Genomic DNA, 17,027 nt, shown 5'->3' with positions numbered 1-17,027 from the left:
GTGGAAAGGAGAGACCACTTGTTCACAGGTTGAGCCAGGCTTTACCATTTTATAAATAGAAAATGGATAGGCCTGAGCCCAAACATGACTTGACCATTGCGCTTGGATCTTAGCCCAAGATTGACTTTATAGGTTAGGGTGAGTTGGACCGTGGGTTCATGATAAAGGTACATTTGATTCCAATCTATTTGACCCACTTGTATTAAAACCCATCCATATCCATTGATTCTATTAGTGTATCAATATGGATCGAGTGACTTAGGTGTGGTTCGGTAGTGTGTTCATCTCGTGGATGGACTATTTCAGTCCATGCCACGGGATGAAAACACCATTCGGTTTGTTGTGGATGGGATCGATCCACACTATCTCGTGGACCAGCCTTGTCCATACTCCAATTTATCGTCAATGGTTTTTTTTTTCGTGGATGGGGTCGGTCCACGATTTGTCTTTGCTAATATGTTTCATGTGTGCTCTCCAAACCTTACATCCTTTACCGTTGAAGGTCTCACCCGTCGAAAATCTCCACCACTGGAAGCTTTTGTGCACTGCCAAATATTTCCATCAAAGCTCTCCTCTGACCAAGCTCTTTATCGCTCCACCGAAAGTCTCCTCTGCTATGCTTCACCAAAGCTCTCCTCCATCCAAGCTCTTCACCGCTCCACTGAAGGTCTCAAATGCTGTGCTCCACTAAAACCGTCCAAGCTCTTCACCGCTCCACCGAAGTACAAACGGTAGAGAATAAGAGAAGAAGAGAAGAAGAGAGGGAATTGCAGAGCTCATCCCACATGAATTAACGACGATAGAGAAGAAGAGAGGGAAGAAACCTTCTATCGTTGTGATTCAAGGGCCAAAGCCTGGTAAATCGACTGATCTCTCAAGGATGCACCAGATACTTGTGAAGTTCAAACACAACCCGCCTCCTCACATGAAGCCTTCTCCACCTCCGGCGCTAGCACCTGCCAAAGATGCTAAGACCGGTACTGCTACACCCCCTAAGGCTGCAACTGTGACCACTGCCCAGACGCGCCGTGGTTACTGCTTGATTCTGAACTTTTCGGGTCTTAAACAATGTCCTTTGTTTGTTGAAAATTACCAAGTCAATACCCTCAGTCTCAAGCTTGTGTATTTGGTTTATGTACGTCATTTCTTAGTATGCTAGCGCTAGTGTAGCCGCAGATGTTTACTTGGAGAATTGTGTAGAAAAGTAGGTTGGTCTATTGTTTTGTTTTGTTTTTTTTTTTTTTGTTTTGTTTAACGGGATTTTGGTTCTATGCAAGTATGCATGCTGTTTTGTTTCATTCATTTGTGTTCTTGTTGGTAATCAGTTAATCTCCAACCTATTGTCAGTCATTAGGTGTTAAGGTTTTTTCTTGCACAAAATCATTACTTAATTTTTTAATATTTTAATGTTTTTATCAATAAAATAATATTTAATATATATTTTATAAATTTTTAATTATTTTATTATTGTTTTATAAAAAAATAATATTTATTAGTTAATATTAATTCATTGATTCATTTTTAAAAAATATTTATCATATAAAATGCAAAAATTTGATATTTATATTTAATTATGTATATCATTCATTCCATGTATATCATTGATCCCGTCTACACAGTTTATCCATTAATTGTGAATTTATCTTAGGTCGAATGTACCCATTGGTCGGGAAGGGTTGGGTCGAGGGTTTCTCCGGCTATTCTTAACCGTCGAAGGTTTCTCCGCCATTCGCCGTCATTCTCTGCCATTTTTCCTTCTTCCTTTCGACACTGAACCACCAGTGGCGGAAACCCCTTTTTTACCCTCCAACCTCTCTTATCCCATCTTCATCTTTGCCTTTGCCTTTCCCTTTCTCCCTTTTTTTCTCTTAACCCCTTCTCATTCTCTCGTTTTCTAACATTGTTCGTTGTCTTCTCGGACGGGAACGGAGAGCTCCTGTCAGCGGCATTCTCCATACATCAACTCTGGTCTTCAACGATCGAAAGTAGCTTCATGGTTTGATACTCACCATCTTTTTTTTTTTTACTAATTTCAAGCAGAGCTAACGCCTGTAAAGTCCCTCAATCGAAGCCTCTCGTTGCATCAGTCGAATTCAGGCCGAATTTCGTTCAGGTAATCTCCATTCTCGTCGCACTTTTCCTTGGTTTGGGTTTGGTTATCTCTCTCTCTCTCTCTCTCTCTTTGCTTATTTCCCCTGTTATTGTTATAAGTTGCGACAAAGCTTCTGCGAAGCTGGTCTCTATAGGGTCGCCCTCTGTAAAACCCAGGGCCGATGACGATTGACGTGATAGGGAGAATCAGATATATATTTGGTCTGATTTATTATCATCAACTGTTTGTTTCTGCTTAAAATAGTACTTCTCTTCAGTTCCTTTTATTTACTGCTAAAACTGGTTCTTTGTTGGTCTCTATCGCATCTGCTGGGTCTAAGATTAGTGGAAGAATTGTTTTCTTTTTGATTTGCTACCTGATTCCTTTAGAATACGGTGATTGTCTTAATCGCTTGTTTATTTTCGGTTTATCGCATATGTTGTTCAATTGTTGTCCCATTCTCTTCCATCCAACCTTTGAATACATATCCAAATCCACCTTCCCCAAGAATCAGGTCTGAACTTTCCAGTTACAGCCTTGAGCTCCTGAAAAGTAAACTGAAGCAACTGGCGAGAATTTTTCTTTTCTAATGGTGGTGGCCCAGGATTTTCACATGGGGAACAGGGAGTTCCCGGTTGCTGGCATTCAAGCATCGGGTCTCTGTGGCTGCATTTATGGAATCTAAATTAGAGGCATTTTACTTGGATTCCTACTCTTTTCCAATTGTATGGCAAAAATTCATTTAGTTTGCAGAAACAAAATAACTGAAAGTTTGCAGAATTCAATAGAACTAACTCAAATTTGCATTATATTATGCAAAATTTTTATTTTTTTTGCAATTTCTGCAAAATTTCTGCAATTTTCTATAATTTCTGCATTTTTTTCTGTTATTTTGATGTATTTCTGGTATTTTTCAGTTTTTTTGAAAAAATTCTGCTTTTTTTGCGTTTCTGCAATTTTTTGTTTTTTTTTCTGCAAATTTTCTGTTTTCTTTTTTTTGCATTTTCTGCAAATTTTGGTATTTTCTGCAATTTTCTGCAAAATTTCTATAATTGCTGCATTGCAAAATTTTGCATTTTTTTCTGGTATTTTAATGCATTTCTGCATTTTTGGTATTTTTCTGCAACTTTTTTTCTAAATTTTCTACAAAATTTCAGCAACTTTTCTGATATTTTTATGCATTTTCTGGTATTTTCTGCATTTTTTTTTCTGAAAATTTCTGCATTTATTTGCATCCATGCAATTTTTGGTATTTTCTGCAACTTGTTTTGCATTTTCTGCAAATTTTATGGTATTTTCTGATTTTTTTCTGGTATTTTCTTGTGACAGTTACGAGAGCGGGACGGTTCTCTTAAAAATGTTTTTTTGGGTATATGGGTTGACCCAACAGGTATCTGTCACGTGAGTCGTGCCAGTCACAAAAACAAGACAATTATCTTAAAATTGATTTTTTGAGTATAGGGTAACCCAACCTGTATTTGCCATGTGACAGTCACGAGAACAAGACAATTATCTTAAAATTGATTTTTCGGATATACGGGTCGCATATGTCACATGACAGCACTGAGAGAGATAATTCTCTCAATTTTTTCAGGGATATGGTTGACCCGATCCGTTTTTGTCACATGAAAGCCTTGAGAGAGATGATTCTCTTAAAAAAGGTATTTTCAGATATATGGATTGACCCGACTGGTTTCTGCATAATTAGTATGGGTGTTGGTGGGTAAGGGTCAATGTGGATGTGTCAAATAGGGTGGGTTGTGACCCATTAACAAGGATTGATGATGGGTCATGGTGGGTCAATATAGATGGGTTGATATTCAACCCTTACTCAACCCAACCCGCCCATTTGCCACCCCTACCGTATGCTTTAGGGTTCGAAACTTAGGAATCGAAAGTAACTTCGATGGTCCAGTCTCGGACTCTTCGAAGGTTCATTCGCTGCAACATCGCCAACCACCAGCTTCAACGTCGCTAAAACAAGCGACCAATTTCAACGTTGCCAGTGTTTGTTCCAATCTCTCTATTGTCCTCTCTGTTTAGGATTTGTTCAAATCGCCAAAACAAGCTTCATTTTTGTGGTTTCTTCAACGTCGCTGGTGTTTCTTCCTCTTCTAGTTGTCAAAGCTGTATTATTTCCCATTAATTTGCATCCATTCTGGAACGTCACAGGAAGAAAGGTTAGGAACAACATTTTTTTCCTGAACTTTATATTCATGGCATGCTCAACGTTTGTGGTTTCTTACTCGTGTGCTTTGGCCATCTTAACATCAATGCTCCATAAAATATTTTCTAATTCCTCCTTTAGTAGAATTTAGGGTTTTCTACCTTGAACCTAGTAGGTTGAATGCATACTTGTTGACACCATTCTATGGTTTGCTGATTCTAAATTTTCTTTCTTAGTTAAACTTATTTTGGAATTTCCAGATTCTAAATCACTCCTCTATGACCTCTGGCTTTGCATTTTAACCTCTGTAGTTTATTAAAACATTGTCATTTGCAAGCAACAAAACATGTGGTTGATACTTTGTTGGATCGAATTCGTCTATGAATTTGCTATACATTCACGGAAGACAAAAAAAGCAGTCAACAAGCAGCTTGTTGATGTATTCCTCATCCCCATGTAATACAGGTTTTGATCAAGCATTGGCCTGGAGAAAAGAACCAGAATTATTAGACCTTAGGGTTTTACTTTATTATTGCAACATAGTTTCATTCTACAGTGGACCTCATTAAATATACAAAGAATATCCTGTTAATCAATGAATATTGTCCTTTTGATTCGATGATTATCCTGTTTGGTACCACGTCTATATTGGAATGTGATCATTCCAGGTTTTTATGAAACTGGAATCATCTAGGTTTTTTCTGGACTACCTGAAAATTTTAGGTGATTACTGTGTGGATTCAAAAGCAATGCATAGTTCTTGTTCTCGTCTTTACTGGGGATAGAGTTCCTTGTTTATGGTCTTACCATCTAAGGTAAATCTGGGTTCAAGTTAATAGAACAAAATAATAGGCTGAAAAATCATTCTTGACAGGGAATAAGTGTTTCCTGACAGTGAAAGTGGTAGTGCAGTTGGTCCAATGGCTAAGAATAATGCCATTTTTTGTATCCAATTGCTACCAAGTATCAATGGCTGCTCTGTTACAAGGATTCACAGGTTATTTAGGCATTAGACTCAGGTGGTTGATACTTGATATTATGCCCTTCTGGAAATATTAAAAGCTGACTGAAATCTAAAATCCCTTATTTTTAATGAGATTGGGAAACATTATTTGATGGTCTCAAATGGTCTGTGGTGAGATCCAGAGTTGTCAAGGTGACTAGGCGAGGCTAGGTGATGGAATCTATAAATATAAAATCTATAGATTTTAGCCATATAATCATATTCATATATATGAATGATAGATTCGGCTGTTAAAAACTGATGTGAGAAGTGAGAACAATGACTGCATCAGTGAAGGGAGGAGAGGAGTATAGGGCGGGGCCCCTGTTTTTTCAAAAGAAAAAGATGATGATGATGATGAGTGGAGAAAGGGACGACTGAGGAGTATAGAGGCGGAGCCTCTGTTTTTTCGGAAAAAAATGAAAAAATGTCTGAGGTGAGAAGAGAGAACTCAGGACTGATTCGACTGAAATCTGGAAAAGAGAAAGAAGATTAGAAGAACTTACGTGCTGGAGCTGAGGTGCGATGGAGTTGGGCTGGGGCTTGAAGCCTTTGGTTCTCCTCCTCTCCAATCGAACCAAAAAAAAGCCCTTATGACATAAAGAAAAAAGGCTGTATACTTGGTCTTAATACTAAAATGATATCATGTAACCAGATTTATTTTAAAAGAATAAAACATCCAATAAAATATCAAAACAATAAATTAAAAAAATTGTTTTTTAGATGAATGTAGGCGCCCACCTAGGTGCCTAGGTGCCTGCTTAAGTCTCTGGGCGGGTGCCTAATATGCAAAACTTGTGGCGTTTGGGTGAGGCGACCATGAAAAACCGTGTAGTCGCCTTGACAACTACTGGTGACTAGAATATCTTCTAAACAAGGTCCAGAGAATTTTTCCAAGCTTGACAGTAAAGAGAAAATGGATTCCTAGAGAAATAAATTCCACAGAACATGTACTACATAATCATTACTTTTCTTCAATGGGTGGAAGAAAGAAAATGAAACCACAGATTAGTTTCCAGAAAATAACTTTGCATTTCCTCCGGAAAATATAATATATAATCATTACTTGGGTTCTACATCCTTTGCAAGATGGGGTATCTTCTATGAGTGCAATACTAACAGCAGGAATCCTCTAGTTCAATTTCAATGTACTAGTTCAAAAATCTTATAGCAGTTCGGATTGCTTTGTTGCTCAGTTTGTGAACTTTCTATTTTACATCAATAGAGGTTGCCATTTCCCATTGACATGTCAAAAGATGATATTGAATATGCCAAAATCAATGATATCGGATGGGTTTAACCCTCTCTTTTATCATGTTCTTTTGAACCCACCAGCTACTTTTTGTGCTGCCCCAGCTTGTAATGTATTCTTCCAAGTGGCAAATCTAGCATGTCACGCACCTGTAAGCACTTGGCCCTTTGGGCTATAGACATTTTATCAATCCATGGGCATTGTTCACATGAATTGGGGTGGAAACTGAAAAGACCATGCAATCATTTTGTACAAGGGGTTTTCTCTCCTTCCACAACTTTCTTCTCTTTTTCTTATTCTTTTAGGCTGTGTTTGGTTTGATAAAATATAAGAGGGCTAAACGCCTAAACCATTGTATCAACAATTAATTATAGTACACTTTGCTGGGGCTGATTGCCTGGTTTCATTGTTGGAATTTATGCCAAGTTAGAACCAATGTAGGTAAAGAGGACTATGGTTCTAGAAGTCTGATTGCAGTGTCTTCTTTTTTTTTTGTGAAGTCATTTTAATTATGATCCACTTGGGCCCTATGACCATCATTTTCTTAGAAAATGGTTTGGAGGAAGCACTTATTCCATCCAAGGTCTCTTTTCTCATGTGATCTGTGACTTCATAAACATTCTTAGTTTCTTACTATGTTTCTTACTATTAAATAGCATTTGGCTGTGATAGAAATCATATGTACACGTCATCTGGTTTTTTTGCAACTTTGTATTTTTCTGCATTCTCTGCAAAATTTCTGCATTTCTGTATTTTCCTGCATTTCTGCAAAGTTTCTGTAATTTTCTGAAACTTTTCTGTATTTTCTGCATTTTCTTTTTCTGTAATTCTCATGCATTTTCTGTGATTTTTTGCAAATTCTCTTTGTTTTTTTTTCCTGCAATTTTCTGCATTTTGTGCAACAAATTCTGCATTTCCTTTTTTTTTTTTTGCATTTTGCAAATTTTCATGTATAAGGGTCGACCTGACCTATAGCTGCCATTTTGCAGTCTTGAGAACAAAGTGTTTCTCTTAAAATTGGTTTTTGGGTATATGGGTTGACCCGACCCGTATCTGCCACGTGGCAGTCATGAGAGTAAAGTTTTTTTTTCCCCTTAAAATTGATTTTTTGGGCATACTGGTTGGCCCAACCTGTATCTGCCATGTGGCACTCATGAGAACAAAGTGTTTCTCTTAACATTAATGTGTGAGTATACGGGTTGACCTGACTTGTACCTGCGACGTGGTAGTCATGAGAACAAAGTGTTTCTCTTAAAATTGATTTTCAGGTATACAGGTTGACATGGCTTGGTTGTTGCATTTGATAGAGGAATGCTAGAAAAAACCGAACCTAACAAGCATTTATACTTGGTGGGTAAGTGTGGTGAGGGTCAAGGTGGGTTGCGACCCACTAAGAAGGATTTATAGTGAGTAAATGGGTCAATATGGGTAGGTTGGTATTCAACCCACACCCGACCTAACCCATCCATTTGCCACCTCTGCTTCTCCAAACCGAACCAATCTGCATCCTACTTATTTTTTGACAAAATTCCCTATATTGCCTTAAAACCTAATGCCTTTGTCTTGGTTTAGCATTTTTTTCCTAGTTTAGTCATTTTCTCTCCTCTATTCTATCACACACACAACACACCTCACTTCTCTTTATCTCTTGAATCCTTCATCTCTACTGACTTATGACTTGTTGACACATTCTTCATCACTAACACAGTCAAAACAGTGGTGACTGACTGATCAGTGAAGGGTGAGGTGATCTCTCTTAGTCTCACTCACACCTCGACAAAGGACAACAAATGGCTTTTCTTCTCACCTTGATGCAGGGTAATAAATCGGCAACTTCGTTTCTATTCTGTATCATATATTTATAATTTTCAAGTCCCGATCAATGGAAATTGGGGAAGAAATGGATTGGCTCATACATTCCCCCCCCCTTCCCCCCTTTCAAATACATATTGTCACACAACTATAAATTAAATGGATAATGGTTTCGAGTTTCAACTTGTCATTAGAGTTTGAAAGGAAATAGGTCTCCGAAGTATATCTAACTCAAAAGATGGATCCACATAGATCCCAACTTTCAAGTATATCATTTATGTGCCTGTTAATGTTATAGATGGACTAACCATGGACTAAAGTATTGACCAATTTATTTTATTATTTTGAAAGTTATTACAATATGATGATACTTGAACTTGACAATTTATCATAATCTCTCATCAATTATTATAGTTAACACAATCCAAAGACCAATGATTCAGTGGGTGATGAGCATCCCATTGGAGAGGTGACAGGGGCTGGTTTGTAGAAAGGGGTTGGCAGTATTGTTATTACAAATTTTGAAGTGGCCTTGTAGGCAATTGTCCCTAATTGCTACATTGGTTTTGGTGGTTTTACTTTATTTTGTTACATTTTGGACTATCATTATCCTACAATCATGCACATAGTTTAACAAATAACAATGGATGTGATACTGAACAGAACAGAATGGTGAAACAGGGTTGATGTAGCCGAACCTGTATAGATGGGTTAAGGCTTTGATGACGATGATGATTTTCCTACAATCATGCAGGGGACATTTGTATTCTGTCACTTACCTTTTGATCATAATAAAGTTTATGTTCATAATAAACAGTGTATGCATTAACTAACCATGAGCTAAAATATGTTTAACATTTTATTTTTTATCTCATAGTTGATGTATTCAAAGAATTGATTATGCCATTATGGTGGCAATTCTAGACATGATTCTGCTTGCTTTTGGATAATATTGCCAAAAGACTGTCATTTTGAAACTTTAGATTTTAAAATTAGAAATTATGGAATTGATTTTGTTCATTTTTATTTTGAGAACTAGAATTGTACCCAAATGCAGTGTAGGTCATCAATAAGTGTGGAGCTACTACTATACTCTTTTTAGAAACATGTTTTGATTTAAATGGTGATATCTTAAGTTACTGATTTCTACACGCTTGACAGGTTCTGGCATGCTAAAGTGCTGGTTCTGATTGTTGCTGAAAACCATGGAAGTAAACAATTCATCAAGCTACAATCATGTATTAAACAAGTAAGGCTTTAGCATACCCAGATTATCCCTTGCTATTATTTTCCTCCTTTTCTTTTACAGCTTGATTAATGTAGTCCATTGAAGTTTCTATAATTCAGTGTATCACACATAATCTCTGCAATATGTAGTGTAGGGCTGTCAATGGTCTGGGTCTGGTCCGGGACAAGGTAGAACCATCCCAAACTGATTGCTAAAACTGGCAGAACCAGAACTGAACCAGATCCTAACGGTTCTACAAAATCAGAACCAGTACCGAACCGATGGGAATCGGGACAATCGGGTATGTTCCAATAAGGCCCGATTATATAAACAAAAGCTTGTTAATACCTGTAATTTTTTCGATAGAACTACTCTATAACAGGGAAAAAACTATGGAATCATCAATCATGTAATTTTTTCAATAGAATTACAAATCTATAATAGGGAAAAATATGGAATCATAAGGCGAGTTACAGAACTTTTGAGTTGAGAGACAATGGAATGTCGTCACTGCTTCCAGCTTCCACTACTGTCGTTGTTGCTTCAACATCTATCTTCTACCACTGCTACTATTGTTGCCGTCGTTTTTTCCACTACTGACACTGCCTATCTGCGTCCATGTTTGAATCTTTAAGATTGAAGATGTTTAGAGAGTGAAAGAAGTTGATAGTGATTGAGTGAAGAGAGTACAAGGGAGATGAGAGTTTGGGTTGAATGAAAGGGGGAAACGGGAGAAGAGATGAAAAAGTTTAGGTTGTCTTGGAGAGGAAGAAAGGTAGGCTAGGGAGTAGGGACCTAGGGAACTGAACAGTCCATTCCTCGAGACTTGAGGTGTCAAAATGGGAAATCGAAAATGAAATGACCCTTGACCCATCCGAATGGTAAGTTTCCTCCAACCCAACCAAAATGAACAATTTGGACATATATGGTTAGAAGTGCTGCATATAAAATATTATATATTTAATATACATTATATAATTGGTTCGGGACAGCCAAAACCAGTCCCGAACCGATAATAATCAGGACTGACCCATCGGTACAACTCATGGAACCAGAACCATTATACTTGGTTCGGATGGTTCGGGTCTGTCAGGTAGAAATGACCCATTGACAGCCCTAATTTAGTGTTTACAAACATTTAGTTTCTATAACATGTAATTAGTTAAACTGAACTGCCTTTACTTCTCTATTAACCTTTTAAAAATTTGCTCTCCAATTACATGCTGGTGGAGATTAAACTTCTCTCTCGACCAGAATTTCATTGCACATTATAATGCTTGCTTTCAGAGAATCTCCTCAGTTAGTTGCATTAATGAAAGAAATGAAGGAAGGATTGGATGCAGTGAGGAGTAAAGTGCAAGCTCTAACTGTGAAAGTAAGATGTTTGTCAAACTCTACTTCGGATTTTTATTTATCAATGATCTCTCATTATCTTCTTAGCCTTTTTTGATTACTTTTATGTTTCTTCTTTTTTCTGGCTTATATTATTGTTCTATCTCGTATATCAGGTGAAAGAGAACCATTTTCCAACAACAGATGGTATAAGCTATCTTGAAGCAAAGCATTTGCTGCTTCTAAGCTATTGCCAGTCTATTGTTTACTATTTGCTCCGGAAGGCAAAAGGACTCTCAATTGAGGGACACCCTGTTGTTCGGAGCCTTGTAGAGATGAGATTGTTTCTGGAAAAGGTCTCTCTCTCTCTCTCTCTATCCATCTCTATCTCTATCTCTATCGATCCATCTATCAATTGATAAGTTGATTTTCTCCATATGATGTCGATCAGATTCGTCCAATTGATAAGAAACTCCAGTACCAAATTCAGAAGCTCTTGAAGGATGTTGGAAGTACAGTTCAGAAAGCAGGTTTCAAAGAAAAGGAAACAGATGATGCCAAGAATACAGAAGATCTATTGAAGTACCGGCCGAACCCAGACATGCTTGTTAGCAAATCAAGTCAGAATTCTGAGGTGGGTTGATGTTAAATAAATAAAAGAAGAAGAAAGAAAAGAGAAAAAAAAAACTGAATACGTTTACAACTTAAAATTTTGGTTTCTAAGTCCTAAATATGAACTATAGGATAAGAGTGGTGTATATCGACCACCCAAGTTTGCCCCTACCACTATGGAGGAGGAGGATAGGATTGCAAAACAGGAAAGATTAGCACTGAGAAAGGAGAAGGAGACTCTGCGGAAAGCTAAGCAGAGTGCTTACGTCAGAGAATTGATGGATGACTTTGAAGGGAGACCCGAAGAGGTTGGTTTGACTACATTTGTTATGCAACTAAGTTGTATTCTGCTAACTTGTTCATCTCTTACAAGCTATCGTAATACAGGTTAGAGAAATTATTGGAGTTGAAAGTAGAGAGCTTATTAGATTTAAGGCAAAGATGGAGGATCGTGCACGGCAAGAGGAGGAACTTTTCACCCGGGTTCCACTTACAAAGATGGAAAGGAAGAAAGAGAAGCATTTGAAGAAGTCAAGAAATGGGTATAAGATTTAAATCAATCTTAGTAACTGTTCCTCTTCTATCATGCATCACATGTTGTAAAATGAGAGTTGTGCATGGATTTTTAATGCCAGATATCTTTTTGGTTGGTCTGACATGTTTTTTTCATTTGTTTATGCCAGGTTACTTGGTTTGACTAATGGATTTATTGATGAGATTGGAACATTACCTTTGGAGGATGATGGTGATAAGCACACTATAGGATCCGGTAATTTTAACAGTGGAAGGAAAAAGCTTAAGCGCAAGGTATGCTGAATTTACAGGAATAATTTTAAAGCATCATTTTCCCTCTCCCATCTAAAATCGCCTTTTGTTGAATAGTTTCAATTCTTAAGGAGTGCCTATATGATTTGTTCCTCATGCATTTGCTATTCTGTTTTTGCGTTTGGTACATAGTTCTTTAGTGGCTTTGTTTTTTTTTTCTTATTTTTTTTTCTTATTTTTCTGTAGTGGGCTGATGAATGTTGTTTTTCTGGTCAATATTATTTGAATGTTGTTTTTGTTTACATGGTTCTCTATGGTTCTTTAATGGCTTTGTTTTTGTTGTATTATTTTGCTTTAGTTGGGTGATGAATATTGATTTTGTGGTCAATATTATTTGAATATTGTTTTGTCTATAATCACTTAATAGCTGTATTAAGTGATTTTGTGGTCAACTGGTCTGTTTTCCTGAAGGAAGGGGGGGGGGGGGGAGGGCTGGAAGGAGGTATTGAAGATTGTAAAAGAATTTCTCAATGTGGCAACTGAAGGCCTAAGAACACTGATATCAGAGGAGTTGAAGCCTTCAAAGGAGAGAGGTGGCCATAGGTGGAGCTACCTGTGAAGGTAGGTTGGTCTTCACTGCATCGAAGGAGGATTAGAAGAAGAGATTTGTAGTGGAAGTAAATATATCACCAAAAAATTGGAGGAAAGTAGCGGAGAGGAATCTGAATCTGAACTGCACAATTATTTTGACACCTTATGAAAAGTGTAAAGCTCTATTAGAGATGCTAGGTGTTGAGTTGCATTTAGATTCAACTTGCTTTCATTTGGAGTCTGGTGCAGTGACTGCAGTCACTATCTCGAGTAGTGATTTAAAAGGCACACCTAGACACTTAGGTGAGGTGCATTTAAGGTATGCACCTCGCCTAGGCCCCAGGCACATCACTTTCAAAAGGGATGTGCCTTATGCATCAGCCCTGGTGTGTTCCCTTTTAAATTTTTTCGCTTTTTGTTTTTTTTTTCTTGAACCTAGCAGCTGGATCCCCGACCACGCCCCTTAAGGCAAGCCCAAACAAGTTCATGTTAACCCCCTATTTGCTAATGTTGTTCAATTATTCATCGTAATAAAAAATCTTCTTAAAAGGCAATTAAAATTATAAAATCATTATTTTTTATTTGAGGATTAAGAATTTAAGACCCTAACATGGATTTGTTTGGTCTTGCCTTGAGGGGGCTTGGTACAAAGGCGGCTTGTAGAATCATCAGGAATGCATGATGTTTTACATCACATTAGGTATCTGAAATAATGCAATTGAGGGAAAGAAGAGATTGTGGGTTTTACATGCTAAAATATTTTATATATTTGATTTTATTTTTAAATTTTCATTTGAATATGCTTTACATGTTATGTTTATGTATTTTAATTTTAAATAATAGGATTTTTAAAACTTTTAAAATTTATGTTTATATTTTTTTATTGGTATTATGTTTAATATTTTTAATATTTTTTGCATTTTTTGAATTTTCTGACATCTTTCTGATTTTTTGACGAGTTTTGTATCTTTGTGCCTTGCTTCAAAGAGGTGTTTGCCTCGCCTTGCGCCTTGGGCGTAAATTTCCCCTTGTGTTTCTTTTGCACCTTGCACTTTTAAAACACTAGTCTCGAGGTGGTCTCCATTGGCTAATGCCAAGAATTTGGAGGTTGAAGTTTAAGTAGCAGTTTGAGTCTTGGGTCTACTACAATTGCCCTTACCACAATAGACTGCAAATTGAAGGTGATTCTAAATTGATAACAGTGACTTGGAAATACAGGGAATCAATGAAAAGATTTAGGTGGTTAAGTAGAGATACGACGATTATCATCCAAGGAAAGGAGGTCTGCAAATGGGTAGGTTGATTATTTTGTAAAACAAGGGGTGCATAAGTCTGAGCTATTATTTGTGGCTCAATTGTAATTTCGATTCTATAATGGGGGTTGCACTACATGCCTCTGAGTGCTTTTATTGTAACACTGCTTTTTAATTTTTTATAAAATTTTCATTACTTATAAAAAACATGTTTGGCTTTTTTTGCACTTCCAAGGTTATGGTTTTTGATTGTTGGCAGACTCTGAAGCTCCATTGGTGAAGATCACAGATCAAATGAAAAAGGGAAAGAGAAGATTCAAGAAGCCTGTAATGATCAACATAAAGACAAATGAGCCAACTTGATAACTTGGCATTATCATCAAAAAAGAGGAGCTTCCTTTGTATCTTTGGGGAAAATTGAATCAAATCATGGAACTAAGAAGTTAAAAACTAAGGTTCTCCATGGATGCATAATCCCCATTCCATGGGGCATCATGGCAAAACAAACAAGTGAATCGTTTGCCAAATTCTAACAAAGAAAAAGAAATGGATCAGATGATAACTTGTATATACAGCGACATAAGGAGAGCTAGGATGTGGCTATCATGCATGACATAATGCTTGATTTGCCTGATCCGATTGGAGTTAACTTTAGCATAATGCTTATTGTATGAAGCCAGAATGTGAAGCAGTAGGTATTTTTTAGATGACAAGGATTCATCATAAAGGGGGTAAAACTCAATAGAGGTGGAAAATAGGAGGAATTCATCCAAAAAATAAGTATTTTTGGGGCATCATGGCCAAAGTGTTTTTGGAGGCATTTGTTTTTTTAAATTAAATAATCAAGCTTTATACTACTTACATAACTTGGGGGAAATTCGAATGCAAATTGGTATGCAGTCGATGTGGACTAGGCATTGAACAAATCCAGAGGTTCACCACCCCAGTGGAAGCTGAGGATTGGCTAAGGATACCTCGACATGCCAGAAATAAATGCTTGCAAATCTCTGACCCAACTAAGAAACCATTACCATGGCAAGTAAACCATTATCATCTTTGGATTTGGTGATCGTATCTCTCTTCTTTTTTGTTACTACTGCCTACAATGTAATTTTCATTGTTATTCTATTTCTTGTTCATCTCATCTCGTTTTTCCATTTCGTTCCTCATTTTCTTTAGCCGTCTATAAATTGGGAGACTAACATTCACTATCCATTTGCAGAGGAAGCATTGAGGAATCTGGATCTTGGATCTGCGTTAATATGTTAGAAATAGTATAATGGTTGTATCCTCAAAGTACTTGAATGCGGGGGTTTTGTTACTACCAAAACAACTGACGGAGTTTGTTCTGTTTATTAGAGGTGACGGACATTGCTAGTCTTGGTGATGATTATTGGTTTATTAGTCATTTCACTTGCTTCATTGGATGAACATATTTGTTCCTTTACGCAGTGCACAACCAACTCTTGGTAAAAAGAGAATTATAGTAAGTACAGTACTATTGATGTTTATGGGTCCGACTGTGATACCGGAAAGGCATTACATCTGAAAAAAAACTTGTATAGCCAATCAATTGATGTTCATCAAAATTAATGGGAGAGCGGGGGGATTGGTGTCGGCTCTTCTGGTATCATATCTTGCCGGCATCACAGATTTACCCCTTTAATTATTGGAGTTTGGACACGAGGGGTGTTGGCCATTTTGGCCACTATGTATGATTTTGTTTTGAGAAGCAAAACCAACTCCCATATCGGCAAAAATCGTAGGTGGAGCCGTGGAGGTCATTTTCTATCCCTGGTAATTAATTTGTCTGGTTGCACACTTCGCCAGGAATCTTCTGAGTTTAGGGTAGCCCAATGATAAGACAATGCGTTTTTTTTTCCCTCACTGCAGATGGTTCGTATCCTAGTTTTTAACTTATTACTTCATTTAAATGAAACCGTCGTACCTTGCTCCATGGCTGATTTAATGGGCTTGGGTGCTCATAACGATATATTTGAATAGGGTCATTTATTAAAACACTCCTTATAGTTTTATGGGCATAATAAAACACTCATTTGTCTAGCAACCTGTTGCAAGGTTCAAGGTATTAGAAATGTTATGCATATCGGAAAGGCAAATTTAAGAGACGTATCAGGATACGCATGGATATGGATGAAAAATTAAGATACGTATGATAACACATAGAAATGCTATAAATACTCTAATAAATCATAAATAAACATCAGTATCATTAAATATAAGACATAAATGGGCTATTTATGCATGAAAATAACATGTTTTAGTGGGTTTTATGATAAAAACATATTATAATCAATATACAGGAATAAAATTATACTATTTAATAAAGTACTCAATTCAGTTCCAATGCATTTGCTTGTTTTATTCTAAATATTAAATTAAAATTAAGAAAAGTAAATATGTAATAGCAAAATTGAATGGATTTATTGACATAATAGATCAAGTAATTATTTTGCATGTTTCATTCTAATTTTCTAAAAACTAAATAATTATTTATTTTTATTCAAATAATTATTTTAGTTGTTTTATTCTAAATATTAAATTAAAATTAAGAAAAATAAATATGTAACAGAAAAATTGAACGGATTTATGGACATAATAGATCAAGTAGTTATTTTGCATGTTTCATTCTAATTTTCTAAAAACTGAATAATTATTTATTTTTATTTAAATAATTATTTTGGATGTTTTATTCTAAATATTAAATTAAAATTAAGAAAAGTAAATATGTAACAGAAAAATTGAATGGATTTATGGACATAATAGATCAAGTAATTATTTTGGATGTTTTATTTTAAATATTAAATTAAAATTAAGAAAAGTAAATATGTAACAGAAAAATTGAATGGATTTATAAACATAATAGATTAAATAATTATTTTGCATGTTTCATTCTAAT

The 17,027-nt window shown here is 36.3% G+C and overlaps 1 protein-coding gene across 9 annotated transcripts; it reads left to right on the top strand.

Annotated features, from left to right (window-relative positions):
* The first annotated feature begins 1,168 nt into the window (after positions 1-1,168).
* On the top strand, positions 1,169-15,618 carry LOC104611947 (Sas10/Utp3/C1D family). Of its 9 annotated transcripts, XM_088890410.1 has the most exons (11): positions 3,943-4,272; positions 8,223-8,332; positions 9,488-9,575; positions 9,704-9,855; positions 10,842-10,929; positions 11,063-11,242; positions 11,338-11,520; positions 11,630-11,806; positions 11,886-12,040; positions 12,182-12,305; positions 14,367-14,561. In XM_088890410.1, exons 4-11 carry the CDS (start codon positions 9,836-9,838, stop codon positions 14,385-14,387), a joined length of 948 nt encoding a protein of 315 aa, XP_088746536.1. In that variant the 5' UTR covers positions 3,943-4,272; positions 8,223-8,332; positions 9,488-9,575; positions 9,704-9,835; the 3' UTR covers positions 14,388-14,561. The 9 variants fall into 9 exon arrangements, with proteins under 9 accessions (XP_088746532.1, XP_088746526.1, XP_088746528.1 ...); XM_088890402.1 differs by lacking the exons at positions 3,943-4,272; positions 9,704-9,855; positions 14,367-14,561 and adding exons at positions 1,609-2,113; positions 15,330-15,618; XM_088890397.1 differs by lacking the exons at positions 3,943-4,272; positions 9,704-9,855 and adding an exon at positions 1,629-2,113.
* The last annotated feature ends 1,409 nt before the right edge of the window (positions 15,619-17,027 follow it).

Source organism: Nelumbo nucifera, chromosome 1 (genome assembly GCF_055504915.1).
Source record: "Nelumbo nucifera cultivar China Antique chromosome 1, China Antique-T2T, whole genome shotgun sequence".
NCBI lineage: Eukaryota > Viridiplantae > Streptophyta > Magnoliopsida > Proteales > Nelumbonaceae > Nelumbo > Nelumbo nucifera.
Note: the sequence above shows the minus strand (reverse complement) of the source record. Positions and strands in the feature narration are given on the sequence as shown.